The following is a 19114-nucleotide window of genomic DNA, read 5'->3' on the forward strand; positions in this document are numbered from 1 at the left end:
TTCAGAAAGGAAAGTACCAGTTTTACTTTGCAAGCAGAGAAACTGAGGCTTACAAAAGAGCAGGGATTTGTCAGTGGCAAACAGCTGAATAGGAGCAGAGGCAGGTATGAGCTCAGTCTTCTTTGCTAGCAAGCTTTTGATCTCTAGCAGAAGCCCTTTTAACCTACTGGTACAGTCTAATAATAAAAGGTATGCACACAAAGAGAATTCTTATTTCTTTCTTGTTTTGAGGTAACAGCTTTTTACACTATATACACAGCAAAAAGTTTGTCCTTAATGTTTAAACACAATCAGGGCTAACATATCTACCAGCAAGAAGCTTCAGGCTAGACACATGACATATAACCTTTGAAAAGCAAGCAGCTACTTCAACCATTTAACTGAAGACTGAAGAACAAAGCTTTGGAAATGAACACTTTGAGCACTCTTAAAGGGCTGAGAGATGAAAAGTAACACAGCAGCCTTTGAAGCACCTATGGCTGTGGACTTCAAATACTCACTGGCGTGCAGAGATATAACAAAAGTGGCTATTTGAGCTACACTGAAACCCTGGCACTCACAATTCCACATGTAGGGGTGCAATTATCTGCAGGGGGGCTAGAGAAGGGGGAAGAAATACTGGAGGGTCAGTTTGTAGGAAGGCTGAGATGTGCTTCGTCCCACCCAAAACTTGGATTCAAGATATCAATTTCAAATTAATGAGAAAAATATCATTAAAATAGATTTATTTAACAATAAACGAATAGCACTTAAATATTTCACCTTATTTTTCAAAAAGCTAAGCTATGTTCAGTTATTCACAGGCTGCTGCTGCCCCTGCACCCATCACAAGCAATTTAGACATTTGTCTTCATTTCACACAGTCTTAAGATGTCACAGTAAGGAAACAAAGAAGAAATGGCTAGACCCTATTTTTGCATACTACTGCAAATAAACCCAGTTCTGTCTTGGGAAATCACTGTCAAGATCAAAAATCTGCTCTGTGCAGATATGTGCTAACACTTGGGTCTCCTCTTGCCCTTCCTGATGACAAGCCAAAGTTAACTTACCTAAAATATCAGTATAAAGGACCTGTTCTAGGTCACCCAGCATTGTTATTATGACATCTTCATCCAGATGTGCAGTCCCTTCACGCAAGCACCCTTCCTCCTCCTCCTCTGCCCAGGTCCTGCTGGGGAAATGGGATGTGCAGGACGCATTTTCATCATCGGATTTTTTGCTCTCCTCATTGTCAGTCTGAAAGCCTTCACCTGTACACCGGTCCCCTGACCTCCTGGATGTCCTGCTTCCAGCAGGTGGTATCCCCTGAAATGCCTGGTTTGTGGTGAATCCAGAGTGGCAGAGCGAGTGCACTGACTGTGAGAATGCCTTGGACAGGGAGCCTCTGCACCCAGCTTCTGCATGCCGCTGTTGGTAACTCTGGCTGGACTTGGAGGCGTTTCCAAACCAGTTCTCCCTGTATGAGTGTCGCCTCTTCTCCCCTTCACTGATGAGCGTGAGATTGGTTAGAGACTTCTGCTTCTGAAGACGAGCACACCCTCTTCTAACCTCCGTGCCTTTAAACACTGACAGTTCAGCAGATCGCTGCATCTTTCTGGCTGGGCTGCACCTCAGTTAGATTTCATATTTCTGAGAGGGACAGCAGCTCAATTCCCCTGGGAGCTGCAGGCAGTGCTCCCTGCATCGCTGCACACCCCAGGTAGCACACGCTTGCACTCACAGTGAAAGCACAGCTCCCACATGCACTCTGCACACTGGAAGGGACTAGACAGGCACAGTCATCTTCTTTAAAATTACGCTGCTGTCTCTGCTCAGCCACTTCTCGTCGGTCACTTTAATCTGCAGTACTTACAGTCATTTTCACTTCGATTTCTCTCAAGCAGAAGAGAGTTGATCAAACACTCTGCTCCAGCACAGAAGTAATCCCAAAAGCCAACTGTGTTTTCCCCTCTCCATCCAATCACCAGTCTCATCGGAGCGGTGGGCCTGCATCTCTTTCTACAGCTGCTGCTTTCTGAAATCCAAAGTAGGCACAAGTACTGTCTCGGGCTTTTCCCTCCCTCTCACCAGCTCATGACTGATCCTAGTGCACAGCTCTTCACTTCAGATGGGCTGACACAGAGCTGCAAGTACAGCCTCCACGTCAGAGCTCAATAAAGAGCCAAAATTAACCACTGAAGCACAAGCCTCCTTACATTTTAGCATTCAACCTGCATTCCCAGATATATGACTCTTCTCTGCTACTGCAGTGAATGCTGCTGGCTGCCATGGCAGCAAACATCCTGGTGAATTAAACCGGAGACACAGAAGCCTCTGCCCAGTTTACAGCGCCACAGGTTTCAAGACACAGCTTCACCTGAATGGGATGCTACAGTAACAGATCTAGCTCATGGTCAAATCCTATTTTTCTCCCCGAAAGGTAAGGATGAACAACTATTTCTTCCCTATCACTGTTACTCCCTATGCAGGAAGCTAAAAGCAGACTTGCAAAAGGACCTTCAGTCTTGCAATTTCTGATCTAAATAAAACAATATAATTTAATATCATAAGACATGGAACACAACAGTATTTGTCTGGTAAAATGGTTCATAAAAGGCAATATTTAATTTCTTTCTCCTTAGAAAGCTACCCTGTTTGCACCCCTCTAAGATTCAGAGGCTAGTACAGAATTATAAAATCTGTAAAAAAAATCATTGTTTCACACTATTCTGAAGAAAACCTACTAATGGAGGAGTGATTTTTTTTTAATAAAGCAAATTAGTATTCTGTCAGAACTAAGTTCAGCAATTTTGAATGCTATTTTTAAATTCATTGTCCAGAGAGAAAGAAGACTTACGCTAAAATGTATGTCTTTTCTCACAAAGGAAAAGATGTTAGTCCCAGAAATGGACAGATGAACAAAGAAATACCTGAATTTAATAATATTTTTTTTAGATACAAACTTTTTTATCTAGGGGAAATTAATTTCACAAAACATTATATAGAAATCTACAAATAATAAAACTGCTGTATAAAAATAAACTGCTTTTGTCAGTGTGAAAATATGCTCATCTCAAGTCTCTACCTGAGAAACCTTGACAGAAAAATAACCTTTAAAAATGCCACCCTAAGAATTACAAGCTGTTCACAGATTTCCTGTATGAATAAACAGATGTTAGCAGAAGCCTCAGTGTGTATTTCTTGCCTTTCACTAGTTCAGTTTACAGTTATTGAAGATACACAGGGGAAAATTCTCAGAAATTTCAAAGGAAAGGTACATTTCTTCCTAGATAACTCTCAGAAACATGGAATAACTCTCAGAAACATGGAATGACTCAGAATAAAAAATCAGTAGTCTAAAGTAATGGTGGTTTTCCATATTAAAGCACTGGATTTCTGAGGAAGACATCAATAGGAGGTACCACTCCCATCCCCACCTAGAACACAGAGTCAAAGAGCAGACATGAGGAATGGTCTGTCTGCCTGAGTACAAAACTGTCCCAAATATTAAACACCTATCACTTTTTCAGCATGGAAATAAAAGATAAGACTGCTGTGTTTACTCCAGGGTCTGCCAGCTGCAGTGACATACGGGCTCTTGGAAGGGTTTGATGAATGTGCTGGTGCCTGCCTGCAGCACAGCAGGTGTGGTGTGGATGCCAATGGTGTCTCAGATCTGCTGTGGTGCTGGTGTTGCCACAGAATGCCAGAGCACTGCCTGCACACTCCTGTGTTGGTGTGCACTGACAGTGCCATGTGGCTGTCCCAGCCTGTCTAACACGCCTGATAAAGCTGTGGTTGCTAGAAAGTCCTCACAGGGAGGTACTGACAATAGAAAAATTCAAAAAAAGAAGGACACTCTCACTCTTTTTGCATTAATTGATTTTATATCCTGAATTTTTACTCAAATAGGTACAGTATTCTCCATTGCTATATTTTGAATTTAACAAGAAGGATAATGACTTTTAGCTCATTTGGTCAGAGCACAGTCCTAATAATGGCAAGGTTGTGGATCCAATCCCTGTGTGGGCCATTCACTTAAGAGCTGGACTTGATGATCCTTCTGGGTCCCTTTCAAACCAAATCAGACTGTGATTCTGTGATTTGGTTCTGTGATGCCAAATTTTTCTGGGTGATTGTCTTGGAATCAAGAGAACAGGCTCTTTTCCTACCATAAAGAGCAAGTCTCAATCTCTCCCTGATATTTCAAATCCATTAATAACTTCCTCACCTGCCCTCTTACGCCCCAACACCTGCAGGCAGTGACTTGTCTCCATGGAAAGCTGTAGGCAGAGGTGGACCTGCTCTGCCCTCCATGCAGGCTCCCAGTGTGCATGGTCACATGCAGCAGTCTGCACTGCAGAGCTGCACTGGCCTCAGGAACCCTTGTGGGCAGGGCACAGCCCTCGTGCCATACACTGCTCTGCTAGGGAAGCAGTGCATGGCATGGCTGCTCAGCTCCAACATGAGACCAGATACAAGCTACCAGAACTGGAACAGGTACAGTCAGTGCTCTTTCTAGCTGGGAGCAGAAAAAGTTATGGCAGGGGATGAAAAATGTTCACCCAATGAGCCACACCAAACTTCCCATATGGTGCTGCCAATAGGTGCCACACCCCCCCAGGCTGGACCGGTCTCTGGCAGTGTCCTGGGCCACCCAGTGAGCCTCAGGGTCTCTGCTGACCTGTTACTTCTTCCAGCTGAGCTGGTCATTGCAGCCCAGCTTCAGAGCACACAGGTCACAGAGCATCATACTGAAAAGGGAATGACACCTGGACTGTGTGAGAGCCATGTGAGGGTTGCTGACAGCTGCAGCATTCATCTGCCCCACTTTGAAATACACTGAAAACACAGTGAGTGCAGTGCTTTTCTACAGAGGTAGTGAGGCTAATCACACAACCTTCATTCAGCCTTCCTGTGTACAGACATTTTACCACATCTCTTAATTATAAAGTTATATGAACTTTTCTCCCATTAATCCCATTGCCTCACATGGTTGACAGGCCATGGTGATCATCCCCAGATACAATGGATACTTATATATTTATCTCAGACCAAGTACTCAGTAGAAACAACACTGAATTTATCCTTGTACTTTACCACATCCATCTGCAGGGTGTCATTTGCCAAAACATAAAATTGCAATGTGAAAAATTCTTAGGTTTATTTCTTCAAAAATAATTTTCTAAAGCTCAGCTCTCCATTTTAAAATGTTTACATATAGCAACCAAAAAATACATCTTTCTGTGGTAAGAAGAAAGTATAGGAGACTAGAGGAGAGCAAATGTCATGACAGCATTATTCCCCAACTACCTTGCAATTCAGTGTGCTCTCCACCCACCAAGCAGGAATATGTTTGCATCAAGAACATGTTAGGGAACTTCCTCTATCACAGTCAGTGTAACATACTACTTTATTTTTACAGTCTGTTTCCTAAAAGGAATTATAAAAATTATTTTAAGAACTAATAATCTTTGGGCAATTTTGCTGTCAGATAAGACTTTCTTTGAAGTCTCAGTGGATGGTTTAGAACCCTATGAATGAATTATGTAATAGATATGGAAATGCATAAGATTATGAATCTCTTCAGCTAAGCTTACTTGAAAAAAAAAAGAAACTATTCCTGCATGTATTAATTATTTCTTTCAGAGAACAAAAAATTAAGCACAATAAACATAAAATACTTAAATTTGAATGTTTTTATGCTAATCCTGCCATTGAGATAGCCCTATAACTTTTAAAAGTAGTGTTTCATTTCTGCTTCATTCATCAGATTTTAAAAAATTAGTCAATATTTATAAATTCATGAATAATTACTTAATCAAACACTTTGCATTAAGCTCTTAGAACATGCCAGCACTTGTGAAAGCCAAATGTTATCACTGATTTAATAAAATAATACTTAGTTTACTGACATGTACAGTTTACAATGGATTATTAACTAATTAACTTCCTGACATCCTTCTCCAATAAACCTGCTGCAGAAGGTGATAAATGTCACAGCTACTTTAAGAAGAAATAGTTGGTAAGAAAGTCTGAAAAACTTGTTCCCAGCCATATCATGAATAACAACAACCAACCTGAGTTACTTTATTAGCCATTATTGCCATTATCATATAATAATCCTGTTTATAAAGGTATATTCCAGTTTTGTAGAAACTGAATGGATAGATACTGAGTAGTCTCGTTGAGGCAAACGCTATATAAAGTACATGCAAGAAATTGTGCTCATACTTGAATGCAGAATTGTTCCTTATTTAGGGGACTCAGATTCTGTCTGGGATTTTCCGGACAGAGGTCTGCACACCTGTGTGTCACATGAGCAATAAGCCTACCACACACAGAACACACCACAACTACTCCTCAGGTGTCTCATGCCTACAAACAGGGCTCATTCAGTGGGAGTACATGTATCACTGGAGCTGTGCACACAGAGGGGATTCAAGGTATGCAGGAAGACTAAAAACTGCTCTAGGTGTACTCTTGTGCTGATCGCCATGTGCACTGTGGAAACACTTGAGGCTGTTCTGGCTGAGCTGTGGAATATTCAAAGGGGGAAAAAAAAGTAGGAAAAAGTCTGAAGCACTTCAGATCACATCTAGAACAAATTGCCCCCCAGAGACACAGGAACAGATTTAAAATACCTCTACCAAGATGCAGAACTGCTTTTAGGCATAAGCCATGTATACTGGCTTTAGGCATAAGCCCTTTATATATTCACCAAGAGCAACAGATTGTTGGTGATAATATAAAAATAAAGAGGGTGTCCAGTTTATGAGGACAACCACAAGCCACACTTCTGAGTCTATGCCTACACTAGCCACCTCACCCCCCTGGCCTTCCAGCACTATTCCCTTCTCATGGCTGTGCAGGTAAAACCAAGAAATCACTTGCAAAGCAGTGGGCAGGAAACACATGGCTTGAACTCTGACTTTACCTTTCACCAGATCTGAGTTGGAAGACAGGAGAAGCTTTAAAGGTAACCAGCTCCCTTGGAGGAGGAAGACAGAGCAGAAGAGAGCTGAAAACTCCCTCCACAGATTCTTGCTTTACTTTCTACCTTCCCATCACCACTGTTTAGACAGTAGCAAAGGGATGTGAACTGCCTTGCTGGACACAGAAAGCAGAGCCATGAATTTTCACTACTACAGCAAGGAAATTAACTTGGGCTTGACTCCTGAATTACACCAGGAGAATGGTGCCTGGCCAACCACTCCTAAATAATTTTAAGATTATTTTTTTTTACATTCAACTTTTGTCTTTATTGTGGAGAAGTCTTGAGCTAGACAAGCTTAAAGCATCAGTTTAGGTTCAGTTGGCTGATATTGCTCTGAAGTGAGTTAGGAGCTTTGATATGAACAACTTGCCTGGTTACGGGAGCAGTAATCTTCAGCCAAGAAGCAATAACAAACAGGATGTGTAAATATTCAGAAAATAGAGAAACAGTTTATACAATATTGGCTAAAATATTCTAATCCTGAGGATGTCAGCCTTAGTTCTAAATATCTGGCACTTTAAAAATAATAATGATCAATGAAGCAGAAACACAATACAGGTGGGAGAACACTTTCTGAACGCACTCCTCCAAGCTGTTTAGAGATTTCCACAGATGTTCCCTCTTCAGCATTATCCTTACTGATCCTTACCGTTTACAAACATATTGTACTAGGGTGGTGGCTACTGAGTTTCAAAAGAAGATCAAGATAATATAAAGATGATCTCCACCCACAGCAACAGTTGAAAATTTCAAGACAAAGGTAATAGCAAAATGAAAGAAAGTAGATTAGTTGCTTAATACCCTGAAAATAAGTGACCAGACCATGGAAATTAACCTTCCTATCTCTTTGCTATTACACTAGAGTAATCCTTTGATCATATCAGAATAAAGATGCTCTTAAGTAAAAGAATTGAACTGTCCTTTCTCATAGGTAATCCATCATGGAATACTCCTCTGAGCAAATATCACATAAGCTTTTATCCATGCAGATCTAACAACATAATCACCAATGACTTGGTGATAGTTCATCCATGCAGGGAATTAATTATTCAGCAAATATAGTACTTGATCCATTTATTCCTTTTCATGCTAACAGTTAAATACAGGTGACACACCTCTGCTTTTCTATGTGCACAGCAAATCACTGACCACATTTTCCCAGTGGTTCTGCTTTACAGCCTGTTATGCCAATCAATGGCTAATGCCAGAGTTTAAATAATCAGACTAGGAACATCTCTGGTGTCTAGTTTTCTTTATGTCATATTCTTCTTTTTGATGCTGCTTAGTTTTTGTTCACAACAGTAAAAAGGTCATCAGACATGATATTCTGTTTGATCATTTCAGCAGGCATTTAATTGTTTGGGGTTTTTCTCGCTTCTCTCTGGATGATTCCTTGAAACATCTCTTGATTTATGGAAGTGTTTCAATTAAACTTTTTATATATATTAGACCAAGGAGTCCAATTTCTGAAGTAATTAAAAACCATTTTATATTTTAGCAGGTATGCGTTACCTCCAAAGAGGTGATATATTTATCACAGAACCTGGCTGTGCAAATAAAGGATGTCAGAAGACTTCCAAAGGGACTGAGACAAACCAGGACAAAACCTATTTCAGTAGGAGTCAGCTAAATGTCAAGACAGTCCCCAAAAATCTTGGGCATCTGATTTCCCTTCTGGTGGAGAGATAATTTTAGAATGATGTATCAAATTAGTGCTTTAAGTGAGCTATAGCCTGTGTGAGAAGAACCAAGACTCACGACAAATCCATTTAAATGTTGACAATTTATGGTAAAAGGGCAAAACTGTAGTTAAACCAGTGAGATAGGATATCACCTTTAATTTTTGTAAAATTATAAGATTAAGGATGCTAATGAAAAACAAAGCAAAGCAACAGCAAAAATAAACCCTTAAACCCCCAAGAAACAGCTCTTGCAGAGTCCCTTTGGAACAACTTGTACACAACCCTGCAGTGCAGTTCAGTCCTGATGAGAAAGTGAGGTGTGGCACACTTTGCTTTTTGCATGGATAGGCAGAGTCATGGCCAGACCCAATGCTGATGTAACTTAGCATTGTTCAGTTGACTTCAAAGGAGTTATTCCAACATGACTAAAATATCCCATCCCTTCAGCTTTGTAACCTAGTAAGGACTTTAATCCATGTTTACAAGGAATTCCTTGTAACACAACCTTTAGCAGCTTAGCTCTAGCAGCAGCTTACACATCAGGTACAATAGTAAGGACTTGCTTGTTTTCTGAATACAGATTCATTAATAAAAGGAATGTGTATATTACGTAATTTATGTCTCAGTTCTGATGTTATGATTTAATTTGATGTTATTAAATGAGAGTGTTAAACTTTCTGAAGTCAACTTTCCACTGCTCCTCTTGGAACATTCAGTATGATTAAATGAAATAACAATTACTTGAAACCCTAGGTTGTCAAAGTGCAGTTTTAGCAAAATGATAAAGAGGGTATTTGAACAGAAGGAACAAGTTTAAATAGATAACAGTGGATTTGAAGCACTAAATATGCATGACCTAAATTTTCTGTGTATTTAATACCCCTCATGATTGGAGGTCAGAAGTATTATTTCAACCCATCACAAAGCTCCCAGTAAGAAACAGATGTAAATAAAGAAGTTCACAGTCTTCTCCTGACTCATTGTTACTCACCAGATATCTCCTCTAGGCACTGTTTGGCAGTCTTACTAAATGACAAATCCATCTTAGTAGGACTGGTACAGGAGTCAGCAGGTGGTAAAGAGGTACTGTCATTTTCTGAGAGAGTTCTGAAATGAAGCAAGAAGATTGATTATTACTATCTGTCATTCATGTTCATGGAAGAAAGTGCTACTTATGCTCCATCTAGAATCATATCACTATAGGGTGAAAATGTAATTTTTGTCACATTCTTATGCTGGCTTAAAGTCCAGATACACAAATATACAAGCAACTAGGCTTGCTCTCTCTCTCTCTCTCTCTCTGCAGAAACAAGTTGTAGTTAATTCTGTGAGATTTTAAGCCTTTTTTTCCCTCACTTTTTTTCTGAAGGATTTGTCAACCAGATCTAATCAGAATTCATTTACATTGGTTAAGTCACATCCCTGCACACACATAAAGGAAATAAAAACTTGTAATTGATGAAATATTAAATGAGAAAGGCCATGTGGGAAAAAGCTTATGCAAGGCTGGATGGAAATTTGGCCCAGATATTTAAATCTATGTGCAGTTTCTTTTGATAATGCCCCTTATAAGACCCTGGGGAATGGGATAATACAAGTTTTTCAATTAACTTTCTACTAAATAGCTCATATTTGCTTTGAGGGTATATTTCTGTGAAAATCAATGATAAATTATAATGGTAACCCCTCACTGAATACAGTTACTTTCCGTTATATGAAAGTAAATAGCAAGAAATACATGAGCATACTGATTATAATAAAAAATATCTCACACACTTATTGCCTCTTCTTACAGAACAGCTGTAGAATCTACTTTGCCCTGGAACTGCTGAACACTGATGTCATTAAACAGCAACATGTGTATACAGTAAAAGAACACATCTAAAAATATAATAGCCAGTTTTTGAAATAAAATTTTAAAAGATCTTCACTTAGAGCTTGAGCTCTTCCAGCTTTTCTGACATGAATAGCAGTCACCCTTCTGATTTATTGAAAGACAAGTGAAATATTTATATCTTAATTTTAAAGTGTGACATTTATAGTTCTATTTTCAAAATTCAGCGTAAAGTGTTTCCAATGAACAACTAAACTTAAAAGAGAAACATTTAACTGTGTGATGTATCTGTATTTTGTAAATAAAATTCATAAAAAGTGACTTACGTCTCAAAATAATTTCATAACAACTTATTTTATGAAATAAATTTCCAGTTAATATTTTCTTTACATTTACTCAATGAATTTTTTCAGTAATTCATAACAATAGATGAGGAAACAGATATCTGCACAAAGAGCAGCACAAGTACTGACATGATGGAATCTATTGATTAGAATCATCCCGCTCAGAAACAGAAATATAAATTATGCCTGATCAGATGCAATGTTTTCTTACCAATTTCTGTACTTTTGAGATGTTGTAAACAGAGAACTGCTCTATAAAAACTAATTTTGGTTCTTGTCTGTCACACACTATTGGAAACACAAGCTCAGTACATGTTGCAAGGCTAGCTATGTCCTGCCAACCTTGTAGTTTTACATTTGATGCTTGAGAGGAGAGTGTCTTAAGTAAAGAAAAAGCTCACTCCATCCCTCTGCAGGGAACACACTCTGAAACTCCACAGTCCTGCTGGCTTTCCCAAAGGGCTTTGAATCATTAAAATTTTAATTGTCTGAGGAAACAACAGAAATCTCATGGAGGACTATGGATTTTGCAGCAGCCTAGGTTCTGCTTGCTTGAGACAACAGGTTATTTGTTGATGTAGGATTTTGGGGCTCTTGGGGAACAAGAAGTACCCAGGTACACACTAGGTACCTAAAACTTCAAGTTGCATTGCTGTGGGTCCATTGTGGTTTGTGATACATTGGACCAAGAATATAAATGCCTCTTCTAATTTTTATAAAAAATGGGAAATTAAATTGTGAGGTTTGTCTTCTATACTTCTGGCTTTAATGTCTTTCAGTGGGATGCATTAATCCTATGAACAACTCAAGTGATTGCTGCAGGACTGGAGATTAAACTCAAAGCAAGTAAACAGCAAATTAAGTGATCTTCTCATTTGCCTTGCACACTGGCCTAAATGAATTATCCTCTATCCTCTACCTACTCACAGCCCACTGCCTTAAAGAGAATGAAATTCTTACATCTCTCTTGATATCAGAAAAAGGGAAAAGTATTTCAGTTTGGTCAAAGCCAGTCCAGTGATATTTCTTCCAGTGCTGTGCATCTACAGTGGAGGTTAATTTAGGCAACCTTCATGAAAACAGGACAATCTGTTTCTATTTCAATCATGGCAATCAAAGAATATCTTTTTCTCCAACCCACTGAGTTACATGCTACCTATTTGTAAGAGTATCAAACTCACTTAATGGGACAAATCCTTTTTTCAGTCAGACCTGCACAAGCTTATTCATTCTGATTAAAATGAGCCTGTACAGGGTAATTAAGAACAGAGTTTGAAACACTACTTAAAAAATGGTCTCTAACACAGTCAGTCATTTCCTGTCTCTAAAAAAATAGCAAATCTTAGATAAACATAGATAACATCAAAGATTTGTTTGCTTTTTAGTTGACATTCCAAAAGATATCAGATAAAAATGATGGCATTTTTCCAACAGCTCCCTGAGTTGCAGCTGTCTTGAATGTGTATCACTGTCAGTGTAACAGACTGGCACGACCACATCTGCAATATGAGCAGTTCGATCACCCATGTTCAAGAACTGTGAGTTAAATTGGGAACAGATGCAAGGAAGGGCTACTAGGATGCTCATGGGGAAGAATAAACCCTTCAGGAAAAAAAAAAAAAAAAACCAACAAAAAAAACCAAAAAACAAAAAAAAACCAACAAACACAAAACCAGAAGGAGCTGATTTGGTTTAGCCTCACAAAAGAGAAGGAAGGCAATGGGATTATTCTCTCACATATTTAAAAAGAGCAATCAAAGAGAAGGAAAACATCTTTTTTAGTCAAAGGACTGAATTAATCAAATATGTGTTTATAATGATTTCTTCACTTATTATGCTTCTTCCCATCTCCTCAACTAACACCTCTACAATGGAAACTTTTCTTGCACATATTACTTGAAAATCTATAATGGAAAAATGGGAGGATGTGTCTAAAGATCACGTATTTGTTACAACTAAAACTGGTGAGTGGCAATCTTTAGCACTACCTATGACTGCAAAACTTTGGGAGTGACTGTTGCTTTATTTTCACAGCAGCAATGCAAATAACAGGAATCAATAAAGCACTGCAGTATGACTTCGAGTCCTCACTTTATTGAAGAAAGTATGTTTAGCAGTATAATCTGTTATTAACAAACACAAAAAACTGACAGAATGGTTTTTTCTGTAAACTTAGTTTCAACTCCATGATCAGTGACACAGAAGTAGCTTCTGGTCATTAAAACAGGATATCAATATGGCTTCAAGAAAACCTGCACATGTTATAATTGCAGGATCCTTGAAGAGTAATATAATTTTTTCCCTTAGCCTGTACAAAAACATCCTGAATAGGCATCTGGAATTGAATGTCACTGTACTTCCAGAGATACAACCAGATATATCCTCCTTTCCATCTGTAACTGCTCTGAACCTCCTGCTCACCTTGAGACTATGGCCTAGTAAAACAATTGCGTTGATCACCATGTAGTAAAGGAGTTGGGAAGAAAGTTTTAGTAACCAGTAACATGTTTATTTATTACACTGATATATCCTTTTTCTGCCCTATCTGTTGAATACTTTTGTCCTTACAGTATCATAAAGTAATTGAGATCAGAAGGATGTTCTAGGTGCTGTCTGGTCCAATGACTTTCTTAAAGAGGGTCTGGTCACATTAAGTTGCTCAGAGCCTTGATTTGTTGAAGCCTGGACATGCCCAAGGACAGAGATTCCATAACTTTGTTCCACAGCCTGCACCAAGTGTTTCACCACCTCAAACCAAACCCATATTTTTTTAACTTTCAATCAGCACCTCCGCTGTTTTAACTTGCATCTTTTACCTCTTATTCTTTCACCCTGCATTTCAGAGAAGAGTCTGGCAATATCTTCACTACATCAACATATTAGGTAGCTGAAGTTGCCAGCTTGTTACTCTGCAGGGACAAAAGAAGTGCCAAACTGGTATTTTTAGTCCAGCACTGAAAGAATATCTCTGCAAGACTGCAATTCAGACACTGCTGAAACATCTTCCAGATGTTGCTATCATCAAACAGAAACTTAGCTGAAAAATGGAAATTTAAGCAATGCACGACATAGAAGCGTAGCTCGGGATGATGAGTGGTCAGCTAATTCTCTGCAGCAATTTCTATACTTTCAGCATTTTGGGCAGTAAGCAATTCCTGAGCAACGTAGGCCCTGGGATTTGAGAGCTTTAGATTCTGTATCTTGGCCATGGGAAAGAGACTTACTAATCCCCTCCAGTGGTTACTGCAGGAGTTAATAAAATAAAGCTCATGTGCAGTACATGCATCCAGTTACAGCCCAATGTTCTTCTACTGAAATTCAGCAGGATTTCTTTTTTTGTCATTAATGTACCTTTTTCCTCCTGTTTGCACTGTAGCCTAGTAAGTGCTAAACTTCTGTTTACTCTTCTGTGCTTGAAATTTAAGCACTACTACGAAGACAGCTAAATTCTAAGGCCAATTTCAATACAAGTTTAAGATCTTGGGAAAATGGTACAATTTCCAGTCTCCTACAATTCTGTCTTATGTAAAAGAATGTGCAATTTTAAGTAGCAGCTGGTGTACTTCAAACAATTATACAGTCTCTTAAACCATCCTACTGTATCTGTCTTATCAAGCTTTCTGGCAAATAAATTACATCTTCAGTCTTACATTAGTGGGACACTGCAGTCAGCTTCAGACGGGACACACCAGGGACTATAAATAGTATATTCACAGCCACTCTTGAAAATAAAGCATCACTTTCTGGCAGAATGGAAGAATTTAAGTGATGCCTGTTTAGATGATCTCAAACACAACTCTGACTGTTGTGTTAATCTGTTAAACTCTGTTCTGTTGCTGTTAATCTTTGAAGAGAAATTTTAATCCCATATGAATTTTGATGTCAGGTGTTTAGGAGGAATAAAAATACCATGTGATAACAGATAGGGCAAAGCACCAAGAGTGCAAAGCTGAATAGTGGAATATCCTACTTGAGAACTTCCCACTAAAACAGTCTATATTAATAAAAATATAGACTTTCTGAAAACATGACTTTTAATAACTGTTATAGGTTTGCATTACTTACTTAAGGAAAATACATGGCATTCTCAAAAAAACTCCTTGGAATACCTAATTTTCCTCACAGTAATCTACAGTAACATCCTCTTGGTTAACAAAAAATATTTCAAAATACATGGTATTCACAGGTATCAGCAACAAATCAAGAAACGACTAGCTTACTTATGCTTGTGCTAATGGCCTAAATAGATGACACAAGTATATTACAAGATTCTGCAGAACTCTGGATAACTCTGTATTTTTACTAAATTTTATTGAAATTTTTTACAAAGACTGAAGTTCAAACTCACAGAGCCTAGATATTCCTTGTAGCTGGGTAAAAAACCCCTGTTATACTAAATGGTAATCATTGTTTACTAACTTATATAAAGCTATTAGAAAGCACACCTGAAAATTCTGTGTATTAATGGTGGTGTCTGCTTTAAAAGCAATTATGTTGAAGAACAAAGAATGTAAGTATAGTGCTCCAGCTCTTGCTCCTTTCCACTTACCATATATCCACAGAAATAAATATGCCGACTTTGAAAATTTGGGTATTTTATCCTTGGTAATATTTATATTTTTCTATTAAATCATTGTGTGGTATTATGAACTCCTCAAGATTTTAAAGAAATTTAGTTACTGTGTATTTTTAGTGAGATTCTGCACTCACAGAGATACATATTGAAGCAACTTCATCAAAGTCTGTCTTTTGCTCTGAGTTTATGGCATTTTGAGATCAGAAACTGGCTCTGAGAATTTTATTTTCATGTGAGATTCAACTTCAAATACTCCTTTGCTGTTTGTTTGAAGCAAAGAGACAATTATTAGTAAGAAATATTACTGGAAGATGCATGCTTCTATCACCCTTTAATATTCAAAATACGCCCTGCTTCAAGGCAAAGCTTAAAACAAAATGAAGACATCTCCATCATGCAATGAAATGGCATCAATATGTAGCAAAATAGCCATTGAGCAGCATACACATCTGAAGGCAAAGCATAGCTCCTTTTTCTCTCTCCTTGTACATGCACCCTAACACATATGTAGACTGTCCCATGAACCACCCTAGAAATCCTCTGTATCACTGAGGTTATTCCAGATTGTCACATGCATATTAAGTGTATCCAACGATACATACAATTGAAACTCCAGAGGCTCCACTGCATATTAGAATAAATATAACCCATACTGAGCCTTTTCTTCCTCCCATATGATTTTCTGAATTTATCAGTCATCCACATTGGTTTTGAAGCTATGTTTAGTTGTGTGTAATGATTTATATACTTCCTCAGAGACTACTTCATCACCTCTTTAATCTTTAGCCAAGATTATCCAGAGTACTACTCACTAAGAAAAACTGGCAGTATATTTTGTTTAATAATGTATTTGTCATTTTATCAGATGTTAAATTTACCCACAACTGTAGCTAAAATCCTCCAACAGCTCACAACTGGAAACATTCAAATCAGCCTGTCAATCTTTCCACACGTTTTCTGTCTCCTGAGTTGTACAACAATGAATCTCCCAGCTTCTCTTCCACTGCTCTATCATACAGCAAAATAAATTTGGAGAAATGTTGATACATTCAACTGTTCGTTCTTCTTTTTCAGAGCCTTGGCCCTCTGAAGAGTTACTATTGCCTGTAAAAATTTAACTGTCTGCAGGGAGTTTATCTACACCTATTTAATGTAGAAAACTAAACAGGAAAAGAACTGCAAACAGCAACTTTTTCTGTCTACACAAACTGTTGAAATATTTTTGAATACTGGTAGAAGTTTGTATATGTTTTTTCTTCAAATATCCACCAGTAGTGTTACATATTCTGAAAACATCAGGAATTTATGTTATTTATGTTATGATCTTTTAAAAGAATGGTGAGTTCTAAGCAAATATTATCGAATATCAGCAAATAGATGATGAGGTTCTTTGAATGCAAACAAGAATATTCACACTAGAAACCTGACTCAGCCGTGACCTTTCAAAAGCAGCACAGAGAATGTACCACATAATCTGTATTTCTAATCAAAACATAGCAAATATTTGCAGTGGATTGCTTTTGTACAAGGTAAAGACTCAGAGTTCTTGTAAGAAATTGTTCATAGAGTAACATTAATTAAAAAATAATATTAGAAAAACATTGGCATGATGCTGCGACAGAAACTGGGGGATAACAGCATGATCCACCATTACTTTATCCATTTTAGCTCTCTTGCCTAATTGGAAGCACAAACCCCAATTTTCTCCATGAACTTACCTATAAATGAAAGGAGCTACCGTGGCAGTGTTGGGGTGGCTGTATTGCTGTTGCTGAGGGAGCTGGACTACACCATTTCCTGTGCCTTGGCCACTGCCTGCAGCCATCGAGGCGCTGACGGAGGATCCTGGAGTGAGAGCAGCACTTGGTTCTTTCCCTTCAGAAGAAGCAAGACCAGAGGAAGGAGAAGCCTTCTCACTAAGCTGAGATTTTGGTGTTGACTGGGACTGGTTTCCTTTTGTAGTCCTCAGTTTTTCAACCTCCTTACTCCCTGTGCATGCGGAGGAAGTGCTCTGCTTTGCTGTTGGCACCTTTGATCCAGGTTTTGGGATCCCACTAGAAGATGAAATTAAACTTTCTTTCTTGGCTGCTGTTGTCTTGCTTCCCTTTGGGATTAAGCTTGCAATTTTTGAGCTCTTCTTTGTAGATGATTCAATGACCTGATCCTTCTCTTCCTTGACTGCTTTCTCAGTGCAAACTTTGTTTTTGTCCCTGTTCTTTTCCTCTTTGTCCTTTGGCTGTAGCAAAGACTTTTTATTGCTGAGATTTTTGCTGCCAGCTTTTGGAGGGGTTAACTTGGGTGATACTTTGGGACTGCTACTTGTGGAGCCGCCGCTGTTCACCCCACCACTTAAGACATCCATTTCACTACACTCTGAAAAGTTATCATCCTCTCTCCCACTGTCACTGGGTCCTGAGCTCAGTGACAAAGGAGGTCTCAGAGCAGTCCTAGCATTAACCAGCTTGAATTTTTCCAGCATAGATTTTTGTCCAGATGAAGGGGGCTTCACACCTTCAGAAGGGGGTGGCTTGAGCCTGTCTGAAGTAGGAGTAGGGGAGGTTGCAGGACTGGGCTGCTTCACAGACAGCATGGTAGAGGTCGCGCTGTGTTTGACATTCATGGATTTGCTGCGCCAAGGCTTGCTGGCACTTGGAGAGGGTATGGCAGAGACCTGCTGCTGCCCGGTGCTGGTGGGATGCTGCACATTTCCATTCATGCCTGAAGAGGGGTGAGGGCCTTTTGGTGAATCTGCTAAAAAAACAGAAAAAAGCCATAGTGGAATAGTTACTCTCCCACCTCATAGTTACTCTCTCATCACCCTCTCTCATGCTTGAGGGTGATGTCATATTCCCTGGAATTTAATACACATTTATATGTGATCTAAAATAAACATAATTTATATGTGCATGGAACATGAAGGATGCTAATATAATATGCCTTTCTTCCCTCCATTATCACGGTGTTTGATATTTCTACTATTCCAAGAAAGCCTCAGAAACACCTTCCTTACAACAATTTCATTATGCCAATCAAGCCTTCCAAGTTAAGATTTTATTTTTTAATCTTTTTATGTTTTATTTTTCCAATCACTTGTTCATAACTAAACACTGAAGGAAAAATAAAGAATGCTACAATTATGTCAGAAAACCAGACCTGGACAAAGAGGAGTCTGATGTTTAGTGAAAGCAAAATATGTGCTAGAAAGCTAAGGTTTTGGGCAAGAGGAGAGGGACTTAGTAATACTGAAATTAAATGCATAAAATCAATAGTCATAAAAGCGAAAAAGGCTGGTGACAATACATTTTTTAGTTTTAAGTACTGTTAACAATATTTAGCAGCTCACTTCTGGAACTTATCCCAGTACACTTTCAAAGGTAGGAAAAAAAATTATCAACAATTTCACCAGTGTCAGTACTTGAAAGTTACAGTGATACATCATGCGCATGGGAACAGCAATGATAGTTGGTTTGGCTCTGAACTCAGGCAGGCAAAGAAGGCTCTGCCACATTCACTACATTTTCATCATCCATGAACTTCAATGGATCTTTGGAATGAATGAGAACAAGGCCGTACGGTGGTTTGACAGGAAATATGTTTTCTGGGATGCTGTGGTTAGGCCAATGGGTGCTCAGATTTTAATATTGGCACCTAATGTGGCCATTGGAACAGTGGATCCGCCTCTGAGAACACGGGGTTAAAGCA

General features: G+C 38.7%; 1 protein-coding gene and 1 long non-coding RNA gene across 11 annotated transcripts in view; one reads left to right on the forward strand and one right to left on the reverse strand.

Moving 5' to 3' along the window:
* NAV3 (neuron navigator 3) overlaps positions 1-19114 on the reverse strand; it is a 512854-nt gene that overhangs the window by 112014 nt on the left and 381726 nt on the right. For 8 of the 10 annotated variants that reach the window (XM_077178804.1, XM_077178805.1, XM_077178799.1 and 5 more), the window contains 2 exons: positions 17131-18163; positions 9650-9765 (listed from right to left, as the gene is read on the reverse strand). In XM_077178804.1, the coding sequence (XP_077034919.1) occupies positions 9650-9765; positions 17131-18163 (1149 nt within the window). Of the gene's footprint in view, positions 1-1049; positions 2109-9649; positions 9766-17130; positions 18164-19114 lie in introns of those variants that run through there. The other 2 variants (XM_077178800.1, XM_077178808.1) reach the window with 2 other exon arrangements.
* Positions 2103-17498, forward strand: LOC143694138 (uncharacterized). The gene is made up of 2 exons (XR_013182406.1): positions 2103-2419; positions 16487-17498. It is a non-coding gene; the product is annotated as an uncharacterized LOC143694138 (long non-coding RNA).

Source organism: Agelaius phoeniceus, chromosome 5, assembly GCF_051311805.1.
Source record: "Agelaius phoeniceus isolate bAgePho1 chromosome 5, bAgePho1.hap1, whole genome shotgun sequence".
NCBI classification, from domain to species: domain Eukaryota; kingdom Metazoa; phylum Chordata; class Aves; order Passeriformes; family Icteridae; genus Agelaius; species Agelaius phoeniceus.